Raw genomic sequence first — 16,514 nt, 5'->3', positions numbered from 1 at the left:
CTGAGGGCAGGGTTTTCGACCCATGAGGAGTGCCCCAAGTGTAAGCACAAATTGGCCTCATTGGGACATATGTTTTGGAGTTGCAAATACATTGAAGGTTTTGGCAAAGGGTGGGGCGAGAGAAGATAGATCGGCTGTGGCAGTGTACTTTTATAAGGGACCCCCAGATACTATTCAACATCTTTACCTATCGGCAGAACCCCCGGACTGGGTTTCAAGGCGTTGCCAAGATGGTGTATATTTTGGAATAACTTCTATTTTACAATTCTGGAGATCCAGAAAGGAACGTCATTGCAGGTGTGGCAAGCACAATTGATAAAGCAAATGCGGATAGATAATGCGGGGTCAGCGATATAGATAGCATACGGTGTCAACAATTTAAGGCACAGGGGAAACCCTTGTGGGCCCACCTCCCTCCTAGAGGAAGAAGTTTGCTATTAAATTTCTAGAGTCTCTCAGGTACTGTATACCATCTTAAGACTCTAACAGCGAGGAGAGGAAAATCCAGAGGAATGGCAACCAGGAGTCCCTGGCATACACACTAGTGACCTACACCCACTCCCCCCGGATGCCACCGCATAAAGGTTGCAAGGAGACTAAAGAGGACATTAGTACCCCACACACCATTTACACGGTAACCCAGGACATGGACCGGCAGTAGCCTGCTATGGGGTAAGAGAGACAGGGGGGAGGAAGGGAAGTGGAGATTGGGTGAAGAGGAACCTACACCCTATTTCCTATTTGTCACTGCCACGCTGGAGGGATAGAATGTTATCAAGCTGGTCCCTTGGGGAATGTGAAAAGAGGAGACCGTAGACTGCTGCTGCCTTGCCCAGAGGATAGATACCATGATTGTAGTAGGTGCAGACCAGGGGGGGGGGGGGGGGGGGGGGGGGATAAGAAGGGAAGGGGAAGAAAAGGGGGGAAGTTCAATAAGGATTGCAGGATAGATAGCGGAACTTTGTCGTACTTATGGTATGTTCATTGGAAAGTTTTGTATAAATGGCCTAAGTTATCGTGCATAGGGACAGATCACATTCTTAAGAGGGCCATCAGAAACCAGGCGCTCTGAAGCTCGATGGAATGCTGATGATCAAAGATGGTGATCGCAAGGGTCAGTTTACTGGCCCATATTATGCTCAAAATGTTACTAAGAAGGTCAAACCAACGTATGGAGGGACAGGGGATGGGGAAACAGTGGGGAGAAACGTAAAAACATTGATGATAAGACTATCACTTTGAATGTATTCTGTTCTTATGATTTTACATGGTTAAGTTCTGTGAATGCTGAATGTTGAGTTTGTTATATCATCAATAAAAAATTATTGAACCTAAAAATATGGATGAAGGTCAACTCAAACCACACCTACAACAAACCTCCTTCAAATCTGTTTCTATTACTGGCATATACATATATGTAATGGTGTTTTAAAAACTATTTATACATGTATGAGCTTTAGACATGTGTAAATGTTGAATAACTTTTCTAAAATCACCTTCATAGTGTCCCTTCTGTACGACCTCCACACCCATGTCCACAAGTGGCAAGGCAGACCACAGCACTTTATTTTGGATATTTTTAACATAAGCACTCAATAGATTCTGTTTTTGCTAGGGGTGTAATTTTACAGTTGCATGCACATGTAGAAGTAGGCACGTAAAATCTGGGTTTAAATGCAAACCGTCCACAATTATCCCCTTGGAACACCTGCATCCAGTTCAGGTAAACTTACATGCACACAGGCAGTATGCCCACAAGTTTATCAACATACTGGGTGAACAGTTTTCTAAAATCCCATTTCCATAGGTTAAGCACTGTTTTACCTGCAGAAATACTTTCAAAATCTATTCTTCCTCTGTGTAGCTATATGTAAAATAATAAACATAACCCCCCTGACGTTCAGCAGGCAGCACTCATGCTTTTTTTAAGCACTGATCACTGATGGCTAAATTAGTCCCACATATTCAATGACAGGCCATGTCCAGGTTCCACCATTGAATATCTGGCATGACTGACCAGAAGCTGACCATCAGCAATTATTTGTGTCCTGGTCATTATTCAGCCTAGAGCCGCATAAGACACTTATCTAGGACCCAGCTGAACATTGGACAGGACCTGGATAAGGGGGTCTGTCACTCTGACCCCTCCCCCCACCATTGCACTCCCCATTTCTCTGATCTTTCCCCAGTTCTGATTCCCCTCTAATCTCACAACCTTCCCCCTCACCTGGCACCCAATCCCCATTCCAAGTCTCTCCTCGCCTGAAAGGGTCATTAACAAAGACTCTTTCCCCTGACGTCCTGCCACCTCTGGGACTTACATGGAGGTGATCCCTAGTGGTGGTGTGTGGGGCAGTACAGGAGCAGTCCCCTTCTGCTCCTGCTCTGTCTGACTCCGAATCGAAGTTCAAAATAGTAGCTGTGACTCCTAGCAGTAGTCTCATGTCACTACCGCTAAAGTTCTGCCTTCCAAACAAGGATACTACCACTAGGATCCTTGCTACCATTTTGAACATACAGCTGGATGGGGAAGGAACGGAGGGTAAGTCCAACATGTGGTAGAGGGTGAGAGTCTTAGCAGCAACTCTTTCATGAAAAGAGAGGCTTGGAATGGGGATCTGGTAAGGGAAAGAGGCGTTGTAAGATCATGGGGGTGGGAACGGAAACAGGAGGGGGGTGTTGGAGGACCAGAGCTGGGTTTGACCAGCTACCCAGAGGTTAGCTGATATTCAGTGCCGTCACATCCATAGATGAGTAGGTAAAGTTAGGACTAAATATAAACATACATAACTGCCAGCTCCTCCCCAATTCTGCCCCCAGACTCTCCCGGCACTGCCCAGATTCCACCTAGGTAGGTAAGACAATATTCAGTGGCACTGCCTGGTTAAATGTCACTGAATATTAACAGCTGGCCTGCTCAGTGTTATTCAGGCAGGCAGGAGCCTCCACTGCCCACTTAAACTACACTGAATATTGACCCCAACAATAATAATAAAAAAAATAATTCTGATCCTTTTCTGCTGCGCTTTCGTAATGGGCCCAGTTCATGTCTTTGGACAGCTTTGTTATTTTTTTCCATTTTATTGCCATCATTCAAATGGTCATCTCGATCACTGCAGCTGTCTAAACTGAACCCAGAATTCTCAGCTCTGACAGCAGGATCGTTATCATTATGGTCATAACAGGGGCACTTGTCAACATTCTGACTCCAACGGAGGTCCTCACTCTGGTCACTATAGATGGTGCGCCTGTCCTCCTCATCCCTGAAGCTCTTAATTTCATTAGAATTCACTGCTGTTTCACTGTACAAATTTTCCTCATCTTCTACAACTTCCATTCTTTCTGCTAATTCCTTTACAAATGGCTGATTTATCTCAGAGCAATCAACAAGAACTGTGGCACATCTACCTCTGCAGCAGTCAGAATTTTCATAGAGGCGGTATGTTTCCTCTGGATAACCTTTAAACAAAATATCCATAATTAATAGTCAAAATGAAAACATTACACCAGAACTTTAAAAATGTACATCTGTATAATTTACAAATGTCTAAGATAAAGCAAATGAGAGGTTTTGTTCACTCTACTAAAGTGATCAGAAATAGATTTTAATATTTTTACAAAACTTAGATACATTTCCTAAAGAATGATAATAGATTTTAGCTCCTTGTGGCATACCAGACCTTACACACCCTCTACAATAAGCCATTGTATAACCGTTTTCCTCCGTCCATAAAACAAAGTGCTCCGTAGAAATGGGTACATTTAGAATACTGGAAATATAGGGGATGAGGAGGTCTGAGGACATTAGGAAGTTTTGTTTCTCCACTACAAGTCATTTTTATCATCCTCAACCAGGTTTTGACTTTCCACCCACAAAGTAGTATTAGAAGTGCTCCTGTGAAGGGCAAAGCAGGCTTCTTTTGAAGAATTCTTCTACTAAAGGATCCAATCCAAACTGTTCATACCACAAGATGCAATGATGCTACCAGGTCAAGAGCTGTAACCTTGAAAACAGCATTCAAATATTCTTTCCAAACTCGATGCTTCTTCCTCCCAGTTCTTCAATTCAATTTTCCTCCTTTATTCCTGTCCTTACTAGTCCCCAACCACTTTCTTTTCATGAAATACTTCTTCTAGCAGCCTCCTTCACTCACCCTCACCTCTGAATTTCAATTTCTCCACAGCCTTTACAAAATACCCTTCACTGGTTTGTTATTGAGATGGACATTGGGGAAGCCACTGCTTGCTCCGGGATTGGTAACATGGAATGTTGCTACTAACTGGGTTTCTGCCAGATACTTGTGACCTAGATTGGCCACTGTTGGAAGCAGGATACTGGGCTAGATGGACCATTGGTCATTCCCAGTATGGCTATTTTTATGTTCTTATTGTTTGGCCTGGGGCAATAGCTTATGTCAGTGGAGAGGATAGCGGTCCAAAGTGTTTCCCTTCCTTGCCCTGTCCCTTCCTAATCTTTTTCCCCTCCCCTTACCGCTGTCTACCGCTAGAACCCATTGCCCACCTGTGTTCCCTCCCGTCCTGCCCGCTACGGCAATACCCTATTCACCCCATCCCTCACCACCTCACCATCTCTCTTGTCCCCCTCCTCCTTCCTAGCCCTTAATCTCCAACACCTCCTTCCTACCATCAACCCTTCACCATTCCTCCTAAGTGCACCCCGTCTTCGTTGCCTTCGTCGTCCAACCTGCCCCACCCTCCTCCGCACTCTCTTGCTCCTCCTCCTGCTATCCGCGGGAGACATTAATCCTAATCCAGGCCCCCCCCCCACCTGTCCTCCTCCTATCCATGCAAACGATTCCGTGATGTCTCCAACCTCGTCTCTATTCCCCTCCTCCCCCCCTCTTCCCTCCCCTTCTCATGTGCCTTGTGGAATGCCCACTCGATCTGCAACAAATTGCCCTTCACCCACGATCTCTTCATCTCTCGTTCCCTCCAACTGCTCGCCCTAACTGAAACCTGGCTCTCCCCTGACGACTCTGCCTCAGTCGCGGCCCTTTGTCATGGAGGCTATCTCTTCTCCCACACTCCCCGCCCAGATGGCCGCGGTGGAGGCGTCGGGCTACTTCTCTCACCCTCCTGTAGTTTCCAACCCCTCCTCCTACCGCAGTCTCACTGCTTCTCGTCCTTCGAAGCTCACTCCATCCGGCTATTCTACCCATTACCACTCAGAGTTGCAGTCATCTACCGCCCCCCTGACAAGCCCCTCTCTTCATTCCTTACTGACTTCGACACTTGGCTCACCGTCTTTCTTGATCCCGCATCTCCATCCCTCATTCTTGGTGATTTTAACATTCACGTTGACAACCCATCCAACTCCTACGCTTCTAAATTCCTCACTCTGATATCCTCCTTTAACCTCCGACTTTGCTCTACCACCCCTACTCACCGTGATGGCCATTGTCTCGACCTCGTTCTCTTCTCTTCCTGCTCACCTTCCAATTTCTGCACCTCAGTCCTTCCTATCTCAGATCATCACCTAATCACCCTCACACTTCATCACCCTCCCCCTCAACCTCGCCCAACTATAACCACGGCCTTCAGGAATCTCCAAGCTGTCGACCCCCCTACCCTATCCTCTCACATCTCCAATCTCTTCCCTTCCATCTCGTCTTCTGAATCTGTCGACACGGCTGTCTCTACCTACAATGAAACTCTCTCCACTGCTCTGGATACCCTAGCACCATCTGTCTCTCGCCCCACTAAGCGCACTAATCCTCAGCCCTGGTTAACCCCTTGCATCCGTTACCTTCGCTCCTGCACCCGATCTGCTGAACAACTCTGGAGGAAATCTCGCACCCTATCAGACTTCACCCATTACAAATTCATGCTATCCTCCTTCCAGTCCTCCCTATTCCTTGCCAAACAGGAATATTATTCTCAATTAATCAATTCTCTTGGCTCCAACCCTCGTCGCCTCTTCGCCACCCTCAACTCCCTACTTAAAGTACCCTCCGCTCCCACCCCCCCTCACTCTCTCCTCAAACACTAGCTGACCACTTCCGCGATAAAGTGCAGAAGATTAACCTTGAATTCACTTCCAAGCCTTCTCCTCCCTGTGACTTCTTAACCCACTCCCTCAACCAACTTAACCCGGCCTCCTTTTCCTCCTTCCCTGAGATCACCGAAGAGGAAACTGCTCGCCTTCTTTCTTCCTCTAAGTGCACCACCTGTTCCTCGGATCCCATTCCCACCAATCTGCTTACCAACATCTCTCCTACAGTTAACCCCTCAATCTGTCACATCCTCGACCTCTCTCTCTCCACTGCTACTGTCCCTGACACCTTCAAGCACGCTGTAGTCACACCACTTCTCAAAAATCCATCACTTGACCCCACCTGTCCCTCCAACTACCGCCCCATCTCTCTTCTACCCTTCCTCTCCAAATTACTTGAACGTGCTGTCCACAGCCGTTGCCTTGACTTCCTCTCCTCTCAGGCTGTCCTCGACCCGCTTCAATCTGGCTTTCGCCCACTACACTCGACAGAAACAGCACTCTCTAAAGTCTGCAATGACCTGTTCCTCGCCAAATCCAAAGGCCATTATTCCATCCTCATCCTCCTCGACCTATCCGCCGCCTTTGATACCGTCAATCATAATTTACTTCTTGACACACTGTCCTCATTTGGGTTCCAGGGCTCCGTCCTCTCCTGGTTCTCCTCGTATCTTTCCCAATGCACCTTCAGAGTATCTTCTAATGGCTCCTCTTCCACCCCAGTCCCGCTCTCTGTTGGGGTTCCTCAAGGATCTGTCCTTGGACCACTTCTCTTCTCGATATACACCTCTTCCCTAGGCTCATTGATCTCATCACATGGTTTCCAGTACCATCTCTATGCCGATGACACCCAGCTTTACCTCTCCACTCCCGACATCACAGTCGAAACCCAGGCCAAAGTTTCAGCCTGCCTTTCCGACATCGCTGCCTGGATGTCCAACCGGCATCTGAAATTGAACATGGCAAAGACTGAGCTCCTTATCTTTCCACCCAAACCCTCTTCTCCTCTTCCCCCACTTTCCGTCTCTGTTGACAACACCCTCATCCTCCCCGTCTCTTCAGCACGCAATCTCGGAGTCATCTTCGATTCCTCCCTCTCCTTCTCTGCCCATATCCAGCAGACAGCTAAGACCTGTCGCTTCTTCCTCTATAATATTAGCAATTTTCGCCCATTCCTCTCTGAACAGACCACCCGAACCCTCATCCACTCGCTCGTTACCTCTCGTCTTGACTATTGCAACCTTCTCCTCGCTGGCCTCCCGCTTAGCCACCTATCCCCCCTTCAATCTGTCCAAAATTCCGCCGCACGTCTTATCTACCGCGTGAACCGATACTCTCATATCACCCCTCTCCTCAAGTCGCTTCACTGGCTCCCAATCCACTACCGTATACAGTTCAAGCTTCTCCTATTGACCTTCAAGTGCACTCAATCTGCTGCCCCCCATTACCTCTCTACCCTCCTCTCCCCGTATGTTCCCACCCGTAACCTCCGCTCTCAGGACAAATCACTCCTATCTGTACCATTCTCCACCACCGCTAACTCCAGACTCCGCCCCTTCTGCCTCGCAGCACATTATGCCTGGAACAGACTTCCTGAGCCCATACGCCATGCGCCCTCCCTGCCCATCTTCAAGTCCTTACTCAAGGCCCATCTCTTCTCCCTTGCTTTTGGCGCCTAACCACCTTCCCCATTCCTGTTACCTACACTGACTACGTAGTCTGTTACAGTTAGATTGTAAGCTCTCTTGAGCAGGGACTGTCCCTCCCCGTGTTTAAACTTGTACAGCGCTGCGTAACCCTGGCAGCGCTATAGAAATGCTAAGTAGTAGTAGTAGTAGCATGAAGCTCACCAAGCAAGACCCTCCATACATTTGAGCAAAGAGACTGCAACAATTTTATTGCTTTTAAGCGAGTCAACTGATACACTATCTTTCAGAAGACTTTCTGTCTGGTTAGATTTACTTGGGTTTTTAAAACATTTATTTACTTAGCACATTTGATACACCACTGAGGCCTTCTGCAGTTAACAAGTACAATTTTCTAGCACTGTTCCAAATGGGCTCACAATCTAAGTGGTGTACTGTACCTGGACAATGGAGGGCTGAGTGACTTGTCCAGGGTCACATGGAGCTGCAGAGGGAACTGAATCTGGTTCCCCAGGATCTCAACCCACTACTGTTAGGCAGCAGCAGGAATCAAACACAGTTCCGCAACCTACTGCACTAAACATGAGGCCACTCCTTCACTCTATGCTGGGCTCACTGCACTGCAGCAAGAGTGATTCTCCCTCTTCCTTTGCTCTCTCTTACTCACGCATCATCCCCCGGATTCTAAAATTGCGTGCGATCCTGAGATCCTCACACAAATAAATTAGTAAATGAACCATTAACAATCAATAACTAGCTGTAAACAATCAACAGTTGATATTAATTGGTTCTATTTTAGATTTGTGCATGGATCTGGCTGCGTGTTATTCTATAAAAATCCATGCCTAAATCCTTTCACACACAACCCCAAAAGGGGTGAGGCTATGAGAGGGGCATCAGACTGCAACATACTCCAGATGGGTATTCCAGGTTGCGTTCCCACAAGATGTCTCTCATGTTGATGTCATTCTGTGTGGATGCCGAGAACGCAATCTTGCTGCTTCAGGGGACAAACACATTTTTACACAGAAGAGATGTACAGTACATGTGATTTATGCCAATTTGGGGCTAGCACTTGCCCTGGACTTCTTCCAGACTCCTCTTTATTTAGGTCATTATTGCAGCATTATTGGAGGCTTGATTTTTTTAAACTGGAGGATCATTGCTCACAATCTTGCAAGCATTCTTGCAGAAAAGTTCATGTATTTTTTTAAATACCACTGATACTTTCATAAGTTTATGACTTTTCTGAAAACTAATAAATTTAAAAATGCTATGTGGAATATTAAACCTCACATGAGTACATATAAATGTGCACATTTGTATCATTTTACACTGAAGGTTTCACTTATAAAGCTCCACATTCAACTGGCACTGACTAATAGGGCTGAACAAACTCTTCTCAACCCCTGAGGATGGCTCTTGCAGTTTTGGTGGAGGAAAGAGAGCCAATCGTGGAACAGGAGTAAAGGTATGAAAGAGAGTTCTCCTGCTTGTTTTGAGACAGTGTTTGCTCTCCCTCCCTCCCTATGGTGTTGGGGATAGTTGGGGTTTGGTTTCAGGTGGGTGGCCTTGATGCAGCTTGTAGGGTATGTTAACCCCATTAGTTCAAGCCTAGGGAGAACAAATGCATTTGATTGTTTATTTATTTCTTTATGAATTCTTGTATCCAACTATTATCCAAAAACAAGTTTCGGTTCAAAGTGGCTTACAATTTACAGTTAGGTGACATTACAGTAATGTTATGCAGTTAGAAATAGTCGTGAACATCGATACTTTCTGTAGTTAGCTATAAAATGTTTTGAAAAGGTAGGCCTTCTGTTCTTTCCTGAACTGAAGCTAGCTAGTGATGCTTCTTGTGGCTTTGGGTATGGAGTTCCACCTTTTGGCGCCCCGACAGCTAAACCCTGCCGTGTAGATTGTTATGTTTCTGCAGTTGGGTAGATGAAGAAGTAGGTAGCCTCTGGTTTCTGGGCTTGCATTCCTTGGGGATAGTTCAATCAGATCTAGCATATATTCAGGAGTCATTCCGAATAGTATCTTGAAAATAAGGCTTTGAAAAGCAGTCTTGCCTTGACTGGCAACCAGTATAACATTTCTAGCAATGGAGTAGCTCTTTCGTATTTCAACTTCTTGAGTATCAGTCTTGCTGCCATGTTTTGGACTGTTTGCAACGATTTTAGTATGTTTTCTATGTATGCTGCGTTACAATAGTCTGGTTTTGACAGTATCAGTGATTGAACCATTATCCGGAATGACTGTCTAGGAAAATAGTCTCTGATCCTTCTCAGTTTCCATAGTGTTCTGAAGCATTTTGATGTTACTGCAGATATTTGACTGTCCAGAGATAAGTGTTTTTCAAGAATAGTTCCCAAATTTTAGTTGTGTTTCGATTTGGTTTCGATTGTGAAATTTTGGTGAGATATGGGATTGCGCAGGCTAGATAGGACCAGGAATTACTATGTTACTATCAGGCTCATTTTCAAAGCACTTAGCCTCCCAAAGTTCCATAGAAACCTATGGAACTTAGCCTCCCAAAGTGCTTTGAAAATATGCCTCTATGTAATTTGGTTTTGTCTCTATTTAATTTGAGTTTGAAATTTGTGGCCCAGTTTTCCATAAGGTCCAGTCCTTTTTTAACCTTGTCCAATATTTCTGTGATACTGTTGTTAAAAGGCATGTAAATGGTGACATCATCATAAGTACATAAGTAATGCCACACTGGGAAAAGACCAAGGGTCCATCGAGCCCAGCATCCTGTCCACGACAGCGGCCAATCCAGGCCAATGGCACCTGGCAAGCTTCCCAAACGTACAAACGTTCTATACATGTTATTCCTGGAATTGTGGATTTTTCCCAAGTACATTTAGTAGCGGTTTATGGACTTGTCCTTTAGGAAACCGTCTATCCCCTTTATAAACTCTGCCAAGCTAACCGCCTTCACCACATTCTCCGGCAACGAATTCCAGAGTTTAATTACGCGTTGGGTGAAGAAAAACTTTCTCAGATTTGTTTTAAATTTACTACACTGTAGTTTCATCGCATGCCCCCTAGTCCTAGTATTTTTGGAAAGCGTGAACAGACGCTTCACATCCACCTGTTCCACTCCACTCATTATTTTATATACCTCTATCATGTCTCCCCTCAGCCGTCTCTTCTCCAAGCTGAAAAGCCCTAGCCTCCTTAGTCTTTCTTCATAGGGAAGCCCCCCTATCATCCCCGCTATCATTTTAGTCGCCCTTCGCTGCACCTTTTCCAATTCTACTATATCTTTCTTGAGATGCGGCGACCAGAATTGAACACAATACTCAAGGTGCGGTCGCACCATGGAGCGATATAACGGCATTATAACACCCTCACACCTGTTTTCCATACCTTTCCTAATAATACCCAACATTCTATTCGCTTTCCGAGCTGCAGCAGCACACTGAGCAGAAGGTTTCAGTGTATTATCGACGACGACACCCAGATCCCTTTCTTGGTCCGTAACTCCTAACGTGGAACCTTGCATGACGTAGCTATAATTTGGGTTCTTTTTTCCTACATGCATCACCTTGCACTTGCTCACATTAAATGTCATCTGCCATTTAGCCGCCCAGTCTCCCAGTCTCGTAAGGTCCTTCTGTAATTTTTCACAATCCTGTCGCGAGTTAACGACTTTGAATAACTTTGTGTCATCAGCAAATTTAATTACCTCGCTAGTTACTCCCATCTCTAAATCATTTATAAATATATTTGTTATGATTGGGGTCTGAACCCCTCTCAAACTTACCTCTTTCCTGGGGGTCAGCTTCTTAGCTGGCTTCTGTTTCTTTTCTCTGTCCTTTCTGAGCTGGCTCTGTCTCTCTGTGCTGGCAGCTTCCAGCAGCATGGGGTTAATTGTTTTACTTTACTACTGCACCTGTGTGTGTGTTGCCTGAGTTGCTCTAACTCTCTTTGGGTGTACTGGCTTCAAGTGTTTCACGGTTTTGCATTGGTGTGGGTTGGGCCTCTCTGGGTCAGTGTGCTTTTGCCTAGGTCTAGGGAGTGTGACATCATCAGGGAGGGCCTTGATAAGGAAGTGGTGTTGTTTCCTTCAGGGCTTTTGCAACAGTGGTGTTTGCTGTAGGTAGGGTGGTGCAGTGTGCACTTCTGACGTTGTGTCTAGTTTCCCTGCTTGCTTTTGCTAAGGGCCAGGTTAGTGTTAGTGCAGTGTGCACTGGTGACTGTGTGTTTAGCTTTCCTGCTTTTCCCTTTTGGTTCCCTTCTGTTCCCTCTTGGTTTTGGTAGCATTGCTGTGTGTAGGGCTTTGGAAGCTCTGTTGTTGATAGAAGTACTTCAGGGTTTGGTGTTGTTAGGAACACTGCAGAGTTTGCTGTTAGAAGTACTTCTGGTGTTTGTGCTATTAGGAGCATTGCAGTCTTTGCTGTTGGTGTTTGGTGCTTTAGAAGCACTTTTGGCTTATGTGTTAGCTTCCCTCCTTGTGGCTCCCCTGTCTTCCCTTTTAGTGCTAGGAGCTCTTCTGGTTGCTTGCCAGAGTAGTGCTTAGGAAGCACCTTGTTAGTTGTATCTAGCTTGCTAGAGCAGTGCTTAGGTAGCTGGTTTAGTTTTGTGTTTAGCTTATTAGTGTAAAGCTCTGCTTGTAGCTTGGTGCTTAGTAGCACCTGTGTTAGCTTTGTGTTGAGTTCCCTGCTCTGTTAGTTTAGGGCTTAGGAAGTCCCTTTCTTGAGCAGGGATTAGGAGCTCCTGTTTAGTATAGGGCTTAGGAAGTCCTTTTTGTCAGTTTACTGTTAGGAACACTCCTGCTGGTTTAGGGATTGGGAGCCCGTAGATCAGTTTAGGTTTAGGAGCACTTCTGTTTCCAGTCCTGGTCCCTATGTCATCCGGCGTCCAGTAAGTCCTGCCGGCTACTCGAACCCATGAGCTCAACTCTTGGGAGGCTTTGTAGCTAAGTGCAGGTGAAGCTGTACGGACCAGTCCGGTGTGTTCCGGTCCGGTGTGTTCCAGTCTGGTGCGCTCCAGTCCAGTGTGTTCCGGTCCGGTGTGTGTTCCAGTCCTGTGTCCTCCAGTCCGGGGGATTCCAGTCCATGTGTTCCGGTTCGCTGGGCAGTGCCTGCAGTCCCTGCCAGTGTGCTTGCCCAGTGTTGGTTAGTGGGTTTTGCCTGCTGCTGTCGCTCCTCGGCAGCAGCCCAAGGGCTCACGGTTGCTCCAGAGCCCGGCCCCGCGGGCTCTGAACCTGAGAACCTGACAGATTGCAAAGGCCATGAGCCCGGCAAGAACCCCCGCCCAGCTGACCCAGCTGGGGTCCAGCTCCATCGTTGTTCTTGATCCTTCTATGACTCTTCGTCAGTATCGTGGGAAACTTTTGTCTCATCCTGTTTTGAAGAAGACTCCTGAAGCGGCAGCTGAGAGAAAACGTGTCCGATGGCTTGGAATCGCTGAAAACCCAGTTTCAGATATGGACCCTTTTATCACGCTCGCTGAATATCGCCGCAGCCTGGTCTTGAATCCAGCTTTGTGGGATACTCCTGAAGCTGTCGCTGAGAGGAGACGTCTTGGGAATTCCACGCTCTGGGCCCAGCAGGGGTCCAGTCCCGTTCAAGCAGCGCGCCCAGACAAGCCTCTGAATCCAGTCCGAGCAGCACGTCCAGCCAAGCTTCAGAGGCCAGTCCAAGGGATGCTCCTAACCGAGTCGCCGATCCCAGTTCAGGTGGCGCTTCCACTCAAGCCTCTGAGTCCAGTCCGAGGGATGCTTCTGACTGAGTCTCCGATTCCAGTCCAAGCAGCGCTTCAAGCCAAGTCTCTGCGTCCAGTTCAAGTGGCGCTTCAAACCAAGCCTCCTAGTACCAGTTTGGATCCCAGTTCCAACCCCATTTTTGATCTGGATCCGTTTCTGACACTCCAGGATTACCGGGTTGCACTTTTGTCTGATCCAGCCCTGAAGAATACTCCTGAAGCTGCAGCGGAAAGAAGGCGTGTCTCCTGGCTTGGGTTCGAAGAAAACCCAGTTTCTGCTATTGATCCCTCTACCAAGCTGTTCTTTTACCCTCTCGGAGCCAACCCTACGGGATACTCCTGAAGCCCAAGCTGAAAGAAGGTGGCTTCCTGATTTTTCCCGCCAACTTCTGAGTCCAGCCTGAAGGGCTTTGCCTGCCAAGATGCTGAGTCCGGATCGAGTGGCAGCAGTGGCAGCCGAGAGGCTGAGTCTGGATTGAGTTGCAGTTCCAGTCAAAATGCTGAGTCTGGATCGAGTTGCAGTCCCAGTCGGGATGCTGAGTCTACACCGAGTGATGAGTCCACGATGGGTGCTGAGTCTGCACCGAGTGCAGAGCCCAGCCGAGATGATGAGTTCACGATGAGTGCTGAGTCTGCACCGAGTGCAGAGTTCAGCCGAGATGCCGAATCAGAATTGAGTTGCAGTTCCAGTCAAGATGCTGAGTCTGGATTGAGTTGCAGTTCCAGTCAAGATGCTGAGTCTGGATCGAGTTGCAGTTCCAGTCAAGGTGCTGAGTCTGGATCGAGTTGCAGTTCCAGTCAAGATGCTGAGTCTGGATTGAGTTGCAGTTCCAGTCAAGATGCTGAGTCTGGATCGAGTTGTAGTTCCAGTCAAGATGCTGAGTCTGGATCGAGTTGCAGTTCCAGTCAAGATGCTGAGTCTGGATCGAGTTGTAGTTCCAGTCAAGATGCTGAGTCTGGATCGAGTTGCAGTTCCAGTCAAGATGCTGAGTCTGGATTGAGTTGCAGTTCCAGTCAAGATGCTGAGTCTGGATCGAGTTGTAGTTCCAGTCAAGATGCTGAGTCTGGATCGAGTTGCAGTTCCAGTCAAGATGCTGAGTCTGGATCGAGTTGTAGTTCCAGTCAAGATGCTGAGTCTGGATCGAGTTGCAGTTCCAGTCAAGATGCTGAGTCTGGATCGAGTTGCAGTCCCAGCCGGGATTTTGAGTTTACACCGAGTGCAGAGCCCAGCCGAGATATTGAGTCCATGATGAGTGCTGAGTCTACACCGAGTGCAGAGTTCAGCCGAGATGCCGAATCAGAATTGAGTTACAGTCCCAGGCAAGATGCTGAGTCCGGGTCAAGTTGGAGTTCCAGTCCCAGGCAAGATGCTGAGTCTGGGTCAAGTTGCAGTTCCGGCCAAGATGCTGAGTCCGGAGCAAGTCCCAGTGCCAGCCGAGATGCTGAGTCTACGTTGAGTACCGAGTCCAGCCAAGAGGCTGAGTCCGAATTGAGGGGCAGTTCCGGCCAAGAGGCTGAGGCCGGATCAGATTGCAGTCTCAGGCAAGATGCTGAGTCCGGGTCAAGTTGGAGTTCCAGTCCCAGGCAAGATGCTGAGTCTGGGTCAAGTTGCAGTCCCGGCCAAGATGTTGAGTCCGGTGAGAGTTGGAGTTCCAGTTCCAGGCAAGATGCAGAGTCCGGGTCAAGTTACAGTCCCGGCCAAGATGCTGAGTCCGGTGAGAGTTGCGGTCCCAGCCAAGAGGCTGAGTCCGGGTCAAGTTGCAGTTCCGGCCAAGATGCTGAGTCCGGAGCAAGTCCCAGTGCCAGCCGAGATGCTGAGTCTACGTTGAGTACCGAGTCCAGCCAAGAGGCTGAGTCCGAATTGAGTGGCAGTTCCGGCCAAGAGGCTGAGGCCGGATCAGATTGCAGTCTCAGGCAAGATGCTGAGTCTACTCTGAGATCCCACTTCAACCAAGACGTTGAACCCCTCCTGAGTTCCAGCTCCAGCCAAGAGGCAAGGTCCAGTCTGAAGTCCTGTTCGAGTTCCTGTCCGGCTTTAGATTCCAGGATGGGTGTGGGCTCTAGCCCAGGTCTGGCTGCTACAGTGGAGTGCCAGGAAGTCAAGGAAGTTGTGGATTCCTTCAAGAGATGGTTCCTGTTGAATAGGACTCCACTTGTTGCATCCAAGACTCTGATCCTGCCTAGCAGCCGTTCTAAAGAGCCTCATGGCGGCCAAATCCATTCTGGTTTCCTAGTTCCAGATGTACTTGTCACGTCCTGCCCAGCCGCCCAGATTTATGTTGTGAAACCCATTGGGAGATTTCATCACAGCTACCCATGGAGACCTAAATTGTCTTTTGAGACCTGGAGCTCCCGTGGGGACACGGGAGCCTTGAGGGGGAGGTGCTGTTATGATTGGGGTCTGAACCCCTCTCAAACTTACCTCTTTCCTGGGGGTCAGCTTCTTAGCTGGCTTCTGTTTCTTTTCTCTGTCCTTTCTGAGCTGGCTCTGTCTCTCTGTGCTGGCAGCTTCCAGCAGCATGGGGTTAATTGTTTTACTTTACTACTGCACCTGTGTGTGTGTTGCCTGAGTTGCTCTAACTCTCTTTGGGTGTACTGGCTTCAAGTGTTTCACGGTTTTGCATTGGTGTGGGTTGGGCCTCTCTGGGTCAGTGTGCTTTTGCCTAGGTCTAGGGAGTGTGACATCATCAGGGAGGGCCTTGATAAGGAAGTGGTGTTGTTTCCTTCAGGGCTTTTGCAACAGTGGTGTTTGCTGTAGGTAGGGTGGTGCAGTGTGCACTTCTGACGTTGTGTCTAGTTTCCCTGCTTGCTTTTGCTAAGGGCCAGGTTAGTGTTAGTGCAGTGTGCACTGGTGACTGTGTGTTTAGCTTTCCTGCTTTTCCCTTTTGGTTCCCTTCTGTTCCCTCTTGGTTTTGGTAGCATTGCTGTGTGTAGGGCTTTGGAAGCTCTGTTGTTGATAGAAGTACTTCAGGGTTTGGTGTTGTTAGGAACACTGCAGAGTTTGCTGTTAGAAGTACTTCTGGTGTTTGTGCTATTAGGAGCATTGCAGTCTTTGCTGTTGGTGTTTGGTGCTTTAGAAGCACTTTTGGCTTATGTGTTAGCTTCCCTCCTTGTGGCTCCCCTGTCTTCCCTTTTAGTGC

At 47.7% G+C, this 16,514-nt stretch overlaps 1 protein-coding gene across 1 annotated transcript in view; it reads right to left on the bottom strand.

Moving 5' to 3' along the window:
- Positions 1 to 1,365: 1,365 nt before the first annotated feature.
- Positions 1,366 to 16,514, bottom strand: part of RIC3 (RIC3 acetylcholine receptor chaperone) — a 64,318-nt gene continuing 49,169 nt past the window's right edge. The window contains exon 6 of the mRNA XM_030201034.1: positions 1,366 to 3,459. Within this exon, the coding sequence (XP_030056894.1) occupies positions 2,957 to 3,459 (503 nt within the window). The 3' untranslated portion in view covers positions 1,366 to 2,956. The remainder of the gene's footprint in view (positions 3,460 to 16,514) is intronic.

This window comes from Microcaecilia unicolor, chromosome 4, assembly GCF_901765095.1.
Source record: "Microcaecilia unicolor chromosome 4, aMicUni1.1, whole genome shotgun sequence".
Classification (NCBI taxonomy): Eukaryota; Metazoa; Chordata; class Amphibia; order Gymnophiona; family Siphonopidae; genus Microcaecilia; species Microcaecilia unicolor.
The sequence above is the reverse complement of the archived record's forward strand: the minus strand, read 5'-3'. Positions and strand labels throughout refer to the sequence as shown.